The sequence below is a fragment of the Cornus florida genome, unplaced genomic scaffold (assembly GCF_030987335.1).
Source record: "Cornus florida cultivar Cherokee Brave unplaced genomic scaffold, ASM3098733v1 CherokeeBrave_3.0.0_Hap2_Chr01, whole genome shotgun sequence".
In the NCBI taxonomy this organism is placed as follows: Eukaryota; Viridiplantae; Streptophyta; class Magnoliopsida; order Cornales; family Cornaceae; genus Cornus; species Cornus florida.
The window spans coordinates 57,832,898-57,843,968 of NW_026775571.1; the positions used below are offsets into that span (position 1 = coordinate 57,832,898).

The window sequence follows — 11,071 nt, forward strand, 5'->3', positions numbered from 1 at the left end:
TTGAAAAAGCAAGTGGTCCTGGTTCAATTATTGGCTTGGAATGTCTGTTGAAATGGTCCTTGGTTGACTTTTCGGTGATCCACTTTTCCATTTCAAAAGAAAAAAAAAATATATATATATATATATACTATTATTAAATACGTAAAGTGTTTATTTATTAATTAATATAAATTCTAACACTCAAAATTACCTAATAAAATTAAAATTAATTCAAATTGACAAAATATAAAAAGAGTTTAATTCAAATTACAAAGTCCTACATTGGTTTTAAATAAAAAAAGATTACATGAAAGACTCTAAGATCAAGTGTAGTACTAAATTTTTTTGGGTCGGCCTTTTGGCTAATCTTTTTTGGTCTTTCGGCTAAGATCAAGTGTAGTACTACTTTCTCGGCCTTTGTGCAAAGAGTTTCAGTATTTATTTATTAATTGATATAAATTTCATAAAACTCAAAATTAACTAATAAAATTCAAATTAACAAAATATAAAAATAGTTTAATTCACAATAAAGGGCTTTCATTAATTATTATATCCCACGATATAAATTCTATAAAACTCAAAATTAACTAATAAAATTAAAATTCAATTTATAATCAATTGTGCTTGACCAAATGATCCATAAATTAACATATTTATCCATTTATTATTATGAATTTTTTTAATAAAAGAAATCTAATTAGACAAGAATTATTAATATAAAATATTTATTAATTGATATATAAAACAAAATAATTTTTCTAAAACTCCACCATAAATTAGCTTTTATTATGAGTTTCTTAGTAAAATTAAATCTAATTAGATAAAGATATATATTTAAAAAAAATAAAATAATTTTTATAAAACTCTATAACAAATTACCTATTGTATTTTCAATAAAACTATATCACACTAAACAAAAATATATTTAAAGAGTTTCTATAAAACTCTAACACAAATTACGTATTTATCTATCTATTATGAGTTTTTTAATAAAAGAAAATCTAATTAGACAATTATTGTTAATATAAAAAATTATTTATTAATTGATATAAAAAGAGGTTTTAAAAGAGTTTCTGTAAAACTCTAACACAAATTACCTATTTATCTATTTATTATGAGTTTTTTTTAATAAAAATAAATCTAATTAGACAAGAATTATTAAAATCAAAAATATTTATTAATTGAAAATTACCTAATCAAATCATGCAAAGTGTTTCAGTATTTATTTATTTATATAAAAAATATATTTATTAATTGATACAAAAATAGTTTTTGTAAAAATAGTTTCTATAAAACTCCAAAAATTACCTAATAAAATCAATCACATTCTATATAAAACTCTAATTTTTAGTTCAATATATATAAAAAAAAAATAGTTATTTTTTATAGATAATTATCATAATATAACCGGCCCAGCCCAGTTATGATTATGTAATTATATAAATAAAAAAAAGGACACATGTCATCATCCTATTAATCCAAGAAGCTTATAAATAGAGGCATGGATGAAGGAGTAAGGGATACAGAAATTCAGAATTCCAGAGTAAAATACAGAAACTTTACCAAAGAGTTTCAGTATTTTAGTATTTATTTATTTATATACAAAAATATTTATTAATTGATATAAAAAAGTTTTTATCTATACTATTATTAGATGTACAAAGAGTTTCAGTATTTAAGTACAAATTACTTATTTATTATTATGAGTTTTTTTTTAATAAAGTAAAGTCAGTATTTATTTATTTATATAAAAAATATATTTATTAATTGATATAAAAAGAGTTTTTATCTATACTATTATTAGATGTGCAAAGAGTTTCAGTATTTATTTATTTATATAAAAATAATAATTAAAACACTAAAATCTACATAATAAAATTTAAATTAATCTATTTATTATTATGAATTTTTTAATAAAAGAAAATCTAATTAGACAAGAATTACAAATATATAAAATATTTATTAATTGATATATAAAACAAAATAATTTTTCTAAAACAGTACCACAAATTAGCTTTTATTATGAGTTTCTTAATAAAATTAAATCTAATTAGATAAGGATATATTTAAAAAAAATAAAATAATTTCTATAAAACTCAATCACAAATTACCTATTTTATTTTCAATAAAACTTTATCACATTAGATAAAGATATATTTAAAGAGTTTCTATAAAACTCTAACATAAATTACTTATTTATCTATTTATTATGAGTTTTTTAATAAAAGAAAATCTAATTAGACAAGTATTATTAATATAAAAAATTATTTATTAATTAATATAAAAAGAGGTTTTGAAAGAGTTTCTATAAAACTCTAACACAAATTACTTATTTATCTATTTATTATTAGTTTTATAATAAAAGTAAATCTAATTAGACAAGAATTATTAAAATAAAAAATATTTATTAATTAAAAATTACCTAATAAAATAATGCAACGTGTTTCAGTATTTATTTATTTCTATAAAAAAAATATTTATTTATTGATATAAAAATAATTTTTATGAAAATAGTTTCTATAAAACTCTAAAAATTATCTAATAAAATCAATCACATTCTATATAAAACTCTTATTTTTAGTTCAATATAAAAAGAATATTTATTTTTTATGAATAATTATCACAATATAACTGGTCGAGCAGTTATGATTATATAATTATTACACATGTCATTATCGTACTAATCCAAGAAGGCTATAAATAGAGGCATGGAGGAAAGGGTATAGAAATTGAAAATTCTAAAAATTTAGAATTCTAGAGTAAAATACAGAAACTCTGCCAAAGAGTTTCAATATTTATTTATTTATATAAAAAAATATTTATTAATTAATATAAAAAGAGTTTTTATCTATATTATTATTAGATGTGCAAAGAGTTTCAGTATTTAAGTATTTATTTATTTGTATAAAAAAATATTTAAAAAACTAAAATTTAAATTAACCTATTTATCTATTCATTATTATGAATTTTTTAATAAAAAAAATCTAATTAGACAATAATTATCAATATAAAAAAATATTTATTAATTGATAAATAAACCAAAATATTTTTTGTAAAACTCTACCACAAATTAGCTTTTATTATGGGTTTATTAATAAAATTAAATCTAATTCGACAATGATATATTTAAAGAAAATAAATTAATTTCTCTAAAACTTTATCAAAATTACCTATTTTATTTTCAATGAAGCTCTATCACACCAGACAAAGATATATTTGAAGAGTTTCTATAAAACTCTAACACAAATTACCTATTTATCTATTTATTATGAGTTTTTTAATAAAAGGAAATCTAATTAGATAAGTATTATTAATATTAAATTTATTTATTAATTGATATAAAAAGAGGTTTTAAAAGAATTTCTATAAAACTCTAACACAAATTACCTATTTATATATTTATTATGAGTTTTTTTTTTTAATAAAAGTAAATTTAATTAGACTAGAATTATTAAAATAAAAAATATTTATTAATTGCAAAATTACCTAATAATATCAATCATATTCTATATAAAACTCTTATTTTTAGTTCAATATAAAAAAAATAATTATTTATTAAAAAGAGTTTTTATTATGTGCAAAGAGTTTCAGTATTTATTTATCTATATAAAAAAAATATAAACACTAAAATCTACTAACACAAATTACCTATTTATCTATTTATTGTGAGTTTTTTAATAAAATGAAATCTGATCCGTTTGGATCTTGGTCCATGATGGCCTTTTTATTGATTTTGACGATTGGATCTCAATTATTAATATAAAAAATTATTTATTAATTAATATAAAAAGAGGTTCAAAAGAGTTTCTATAAAAAACTCTAACACAAATTACCAATTTATCTATTGATTATGAATTTTTTTAATAAAAGTATATCTAACTAGACAAGAATTATTAAAATAAAAATATTTATTAATTGATATAAAAAGAATTTTTAAAAGAGTTTATATTAGACTCTAACACAAATTACCTATTTATTTATTTGTTATATGTTTTTTAGTAAAAGAAATTCTAATTAGACAAGAATTATTAATATAAAAAATATTTTTTAATTGATATAAAAAATAAAATAATTTTTCTAAAACTCTATCACAAACTACCTGAGTTTTTTTTTAATAAAAGGTAATCTAATTTGACAATAATTATTAAAATTTAAAAATATTTATTAATTGATATAAAAAGAGTTTTTTAAAAGAGTTTCTATTTAACTCTAACACAAATTACCTATTTATTTATTTATTATAAGTTTTTTAATAAAAAAAAAATCTAATTAGACTAGAAAAACTCTACCACAAATTACCTATTTTATTTTCAATAAAATTTTAATACATTAGACAAAGATATATTTTAAGATTTTCTATAAAATCTCCAATGCAAATTACCTATTTATCTATTTATTTTGAGTTTTTTAATAAAAGAAAATATATTTAAACAATAATATATTTAAAGAAAATAAAATAATTTTTGTAAAATCTACCACAAATTGGCTGTTTTACTTTCTATAAAACTCTATTATATTATCTACAAAACATTCAACACGTGTGCCTTTTCCTAATATATATATATATATATGTATTAGGGTAACTACATTAACATCCAACACACGGAAATGTAATTACAAGAATTCTTAAATTTCATCAGGTTAATTTATTTTTATTTGTAGAGTAGATTTTTTATATATATTGATGAGCTGATATTTGTTACATATTTTATTCTCAAAAATATATTTGTTATTACCTTATTATATTTTCAAGTTATTTGGAATAAAAGATCAAATCCATAATAAAATGGCAAAGAACTAAGAAATGGCCGCAGCAAGAATGTTTATATATTTATAGTCATCAAAAGAAACAAGCACTCTAGCAAAGATGGCAAGTTGTGTGGTTATTTCAAGGGTGCTACAAAGTTCGAATCCATGTAGCCCATTGATGAGGAAGTTGGCAGCAAAATGGAAGACCAAGGAAGAGAGAGAAAAAGTAATTAACGAGGGAAGAGAGAGATTTGGTTGTAGTTTATTTTTATATATATATATTTTTAGATAAAAAAGTAAGCTTGATAAATAAAAGAAGAATGTACGAGGTCCATTATAGACATTACAAGCCATAGGCTAAGACAATAAGTGTTGTCACAAGATCACTAAAGTTGTTAGCAAAAACATAAAATACTACCAATGCACATTCTAATACATCACGTCTGCATTTCAAGAATGTAAAATTGTTTGACTGACATATTCCAAATCCGGCTTGTAGTTTATTTTCCTTCCTTTGTTTTGCAATTATGTTATTTGATAATTTATTTTGTTTGTCTTATATTATGTGTAACTAAATTTCTATACTAAGGTTGAGGAGAAAACTCCATTAATGAAATGAAGTTTTATCATCCATCTATTAATTTCCGTTCATATATTTGAATGCTTATGATTTGCAGTTATTATGATTAATTATTTTAAGTTTCTTTCACCTTTCATATCATGTATTTGTGATAGTTAAAAATTATTCTAATTAATCTAAACTTGGTTTACAATTTTAGAAAAGCAAATTTTTTTGATATTGTGTTTTTCATTAAATTGGATACATAGAATGCTTAGAATTTAACTCTCTTTAAGCAAAGGAAAATCTAATTTTGAATTGAGAAGCAACAGACTGACATCCAAATTGTTTCTCTTGGATAGGAAATTAATAGATGAATAATTGAAATTTTATGAAATTAATAGTAGTGGAATCCGATACCTTAGTATTTTTCTTTATTGATTTCAATCTCTTTGTTTTTATTTTATTCCTGCATTCATAGTATTAAAAATTCACTCTCCTCAATCAAATTGGTTAATTAGGTTAGACTTAAATTAGTTTTGATTCGCATTTGTTTTTCTTTCAAGCATTCCCTTGGGTTCGACATAGCTCTTGCATTTTCTATACTACAATAGATTCGTGCGCTTGCGAATTATATTTAAAATTAAACATCATATAAATTTTTTTATTTTAAATGGTAAAACATACACACCCATAATTTGCCACCACAAAGACTTGAAGACTCAACCTCCCTCTTGGAGAGGGAGTTTGTTTGTTTAATGAGACTTGAACTTTGTAGGCTTATTAAAGAGGTTATTTTGGCAATAATATTATATTGGCAAAAGACACTCATCTCGGTCATTATTCAGTGATCTAGTTTGTAGAGTGTCTAGCTCTCCCAACTAGTGTGCCCCTTTTTTAATACCTTTTTTGAAACAATAAAATCGTTAAGACACTATTTGTAAAAATAAAAAAAAATTAAAAAAATAAAATAATGCTCTGAGCCTTTTTTTAAAAAAATAAAATAATGGAAGCCACCCCATGGTTGCAATATGGGTCGCCATTTTTGGGTTGACCCATTTTTTATTGCAAAAAATGTGGCCAGAATTAGGAGACTCTATTGGAGTGGATTGGGTTGCCAAATCCGGCCCAGGATCGCTCAAAAGACTTCATTGGATCTGCTCTAAGACCCTCAATTTACCCATCTCAAAACTTAAAGCCTGTACATTACAATTTGGGAATATATATGTTATTCTTCCCAAAATATAATGCATCTGTTCACAATACAACTAAAAAAAATAAAATGCTTATTGCAACCAGCTATCTATTTTGTTAAGAAATTCATATTTAGTTGGATGAATACTTTATGAACTTGAACTATATAGTTTCACTGTAAATCAGAAAAACGTCTAAATTATTCAAGATCCCTCAAATTTTAAAAACTATGCTTCCATATTTTCTCACACAACTTTCTCGGTTGGGTTGAGTGAACTTTTATTTGTTAAAATAAAAGAAATAATTTTGCTGCTTGTTTCATATCAGATAAATTTGTTTAATTATTTTCGGAAGATTAGTTTTGATAAGATACATATTGGTAAGAAGAGATAAAAAAACCAAATAATCTTCACATATAAGAGAACACGGATGTATTGTGGATTCCTTCATTGAAATTTTTTATTATTATATTTTACATCTTTAAATTTGTATTTGTTTGCATTTATACTTATAAAATTTTGAAATTGTCCCTACTGAAATTATGAGAAAACCCCTCTATCTAAATCCCCCTTATATGAATTTCTAGATCCGTCCCTGATAAGAACAAGAAGTTGCAGTGTTTCAGTTAGCAAGGTTCAAATTTTGACAATAACACAATTTTTATCAACAAAGATCTCTGGACGAAGTGGGGAAGAGAGTATTAAGAATTTATATATAAACATACAAATATGTTTATAACAGAATTAAGAATTTATATATATACATACAAATATGTTTATATGTCATTCGCATAAGTGAGGACGAGTATTAAAAATGATACAGCGTAGAAGATAAAGGTTGGAGATGCCACCCCTTTGCTGCAAGGTGAAACCATTAAAGAGGTTTCCTCCACAACCAAAACACAGGCAGAGAGGACAGAGATCTGATAAGTCATTTATGTTAAATGGGATTGTTTAAGGTTATTTTTATCATTTAAATAATTAACTATACAAACGGGTAGTGGCCTGAGAGCACAACGGTTGGAGCCGTTCTAGGAGTGGGCTTCCCACAAACATGAAATCGAATTTATTTTTATTTATGAAAATGAGATGATTGAATTATATTATCAACAAACTTTTATGAAGCCAATAGATGATATTGAACAAATCATGACAATAAAAATGATCTTGTCCTGGCCGATCATTAAATGTTATTTCCTAAATAAGTTGGCAAAAACAAACCAAGCATGTTTTCCTGCCCCGATAATATATATATATTCCTGAATTTAAAATAATCATTTGGCTCTATTTCTCCAAATAAAAGAGAACCAACTTAGTACGCCAAAGAGAACATAACAAATTTATGCCAGACTATTTGCTTATATGTTTTGCACTTCTTATATGAGCTGAAATTTTTTAACCACATCAGTATACCGAAGGCCAAGTAAGCCCTGAAAGAACATTCATTGCACATCAGGCATAAAAAGATATCAAGATCAACAATAATTGTAGCTCCTCGAACATGAATATGAAACAGTAATTGACCAAATTATTATTTTTTTTATTACTAATAATAATAATAATTAATAAATGCTAAGTAATTAAACATAGTACTCCAAAAACAGAACTGAGCAGTAGCAAATATAAGATGTATACTGCATCATATATGCTTCCATGCATATTTCACATTCTTTCCCTTTCTTCTTTGGTTTTGCTCTTCATTTCTCCTTTTACGGGTCATAGCTCCACTCGCTTCTCCGTGCAAAACAGGTGACTCCTTGCAAGACACAGGAGGCACAGCATCAAAAGCTTTTGTTCTTAATAAAACTACGCTCTCTGTATAAGCATCTGCAACAAATGAGTCTATAGGCCAACAATTCCGAGACCATAAATCTCCATGTCCATTCCATATTTGATCATAAGCTACCAGATACCTAGACTTTGTGTGTCGTTTGGCTTCTACATCATAAGCTACTAGCCACCCTCGCTCCGTCCCAAATAGAACTTCGCCTTTCCTTGTAAAGTCAGCTACACTACTCACTCTTCCTCCACTCCAATCAATTCTGAATCTTTTAGACCAAGACTCTGATATGCCATATTCCTTCATCACCCATATGTTCAATGTGGAACTATTATATTTGAAATTACAACCAACAATTAGAGAGAGTGATTCTTGAAACTTAACAACACGAACATTCGATTTCTTGTTAAAACCATTTTCCTCTTCAACAAAAATGCAACCCGGCACCATGATCTCACCAAATACCTCATCACCCATGTGGAATGACACGATCAATTTGACGGAATTGATCCAATGGGTAAGCCAATGTGCAGCCCCGTTCACATAAGCCTGAGGAGACTCGTCGATGATATGTGGAAGACCCAAATGGCTGATGTTCCGCCATGTGCCTGTGCTCAGACTGAAAATGTCAACCTCTGGTGGACTTCGAACACCATTGGTGATACGTTCATAGAGATACACAATCCTCACAACCTTGTAGTCATCGGTCAAGGCATCGTAGCCAAATCCGATTCTATGCATTAAAGGACTGTGTGACCGAAACGGGTCCTGTAATGGCGGAAGAGCCATCGTCTTCCGAATCGATGGATTCCATAGATAAAGCTCCTTCCAGTCCACCAGACGGGAAAAACTACTGTAAAGGCACACGACCCCATTGCAGATGCCGATTATCCTCAAAGAAGGGTTGTTGCTATTCAGTGGAAGACGAAGGTTTGCATAATCATAAAACATTTGGTTTTCGCAGCGAAGTAGAGAGAAATGAACTCCTTTGCCATCATCACCAGAGCGGCTTCGAATTAGTAGAAGGTTGTTGTTGTTGTTTGCAAGGTTGTGTACGGTGATGAAACTAGGGTTTGTGAGCCAAGAGTACCACGATTTGGAGACACAAGCCAACCGGACGAGGGTTTTGATCGGTAGTCTAGGGAGGACGTCCATCAACAAATCATTAGGTAGAAATATTTTCTTCCGATTCATTGCTAGAAACAAACAGAAACGGATGAACACACAAAACCCTAGATTGAGAAACACTTTGTCAGCATACACGTTGGATAGAGTCCAATTAAAACTCTTTGTCAGCCCGTAAATTAAAATACAACTTTAAATGTTCCTAATGTTCTAATTAGTACGTTGGTGAATTGATTTTCGTGGCTAATTCCATTGATGCCCTTGTTCTTGTTGTGCATCTATGAGAACCCTAGATTGAGAAACAAGTTTTTTCTTTCTCTAAATATAACTTCTTTCTATAGGAGTTCTCAAAGGAGATTTGGACCTTTGTTCAACACACTGCAGGATTTTACATTTGTAGGGGTTCTTTTTTTGCTAAGTAATAGAATAGTAATAAAAAGAGTTATCAGTAATACAAATACGAAGGAAAACAGAGGAGATACTTAGTGTAGGAGGAGGAGAAAAAGACCAATTAACTAGATCCAGATGGTGGTAGGGTGAATATACATTGTGACAGCTTTTCTTTAGTTCGGGAGAGTTGTTTCTTTCTTCATAGAACAGTGCTATTTATAGATCGAGATTCCATTGGTCATTACCCAATGGTCCCTTCTATGCATGGTTTCTCGCATGCATCACCCCCAATCCGGATTACGCGAGTAATCCTGCAGATTTAGAGGGCTGAAGGGTTTAATCCCTTCCTCGAGCCTTGTCCCATGTTGCCATGTCACATCTCCCCTAATCAGGGGCATTAAATGTTGCTTGGCCGTCGGTTAGTCAAGCCTGACACAGCATTAATTGTGATTTTAAGGTTTGCTGTCATAACGTGTATCATCCCATCATCTTGTTAATTGGGTTTTGCTAAGAGCGAAGGCACTTCTTGACTTCTCATCCACTGATCCAAGATCCTCCTAAGTTTCCCAAATATGGACTCCTATAACACAGAGATCCTACCTCATCTCGTGCTAAGGAGCTCTGATCTCTCGGGACGGTATCGCCTAGCGTAACACCAAGATTCGGAATGCTCGAAGATCAGCCTCTCGAGGCTTACTGGGCCTAGGGCGATGCCAGGGCTTAGAGTGCTCGAGATTTGATCTTTCGAAGCTTGAGGGCCTGGAGCGATGCCAGGGCTCAGAGTGCTCGAGATTTGATCTTTCGAGGCTTGGGGGCCTGGTGCGATGCCAGGGCTTAGGGTGCTCGAGATTTGATCTTTCGAGGCTTGGGGGCCTGGCGCGATGCCAGGGCTTAGGGTGCTCGAGATTTGATCTTTCGAGGTTTGGGGGCCTAGAGTGATGCCAGGGCTTAGGGTGCTCGAGATGTGATCTTTTGAGGCTTGGGGGCCTGAAGCGATGCCAGGGCTTAGAGTGCTTGAGATTTAATCTTTCGATGCTTGAGGGCCTGGAGCGATGCCAGGGCTTAGAGTGCTCGAGATTTGATCTTTCGAGGCTTGAGGGCCTGGAGCGATGCCAGGGCTTAAAGTGCTCGATCTTTCTAGGCTTTTGACTTTTCAACTTGCCACGGAGGATTTAGCCAGGGTTGTATTGACTTGTCAACGTGCCACATTAGCGTCTGATAAGTGACACCCACATTTTGCCCCCTGCACGTGTGACGATTCAAAATGAATTATTGCGCGTGCAAGATTAGGCTTCT

At 28.5% G+C, this 11,071-nt stretch overlaps 1 protein-coding gene across 1 annotated transcript; it reads right to left on the reverse strand.

The window, feature by feature from the left end:
- Positions 1-8,119: 8,119 nt before the first annotated feature.
- On the reverse strand, positions 8,120-9,454 carry LOC132272872 (F-box protein At3g07870-like). The gene has a single exon (XM_059773954.1). The coding sequence runs from the start codon at positions 9,452-9,454 to the stop codon at positions 8,120-8,122; it is 1,335 nt and encodes a 444-aa protein (XP_059629937.1).
- Positions 9,455-11,071: the final 1,617 nt, after the last annotated feature.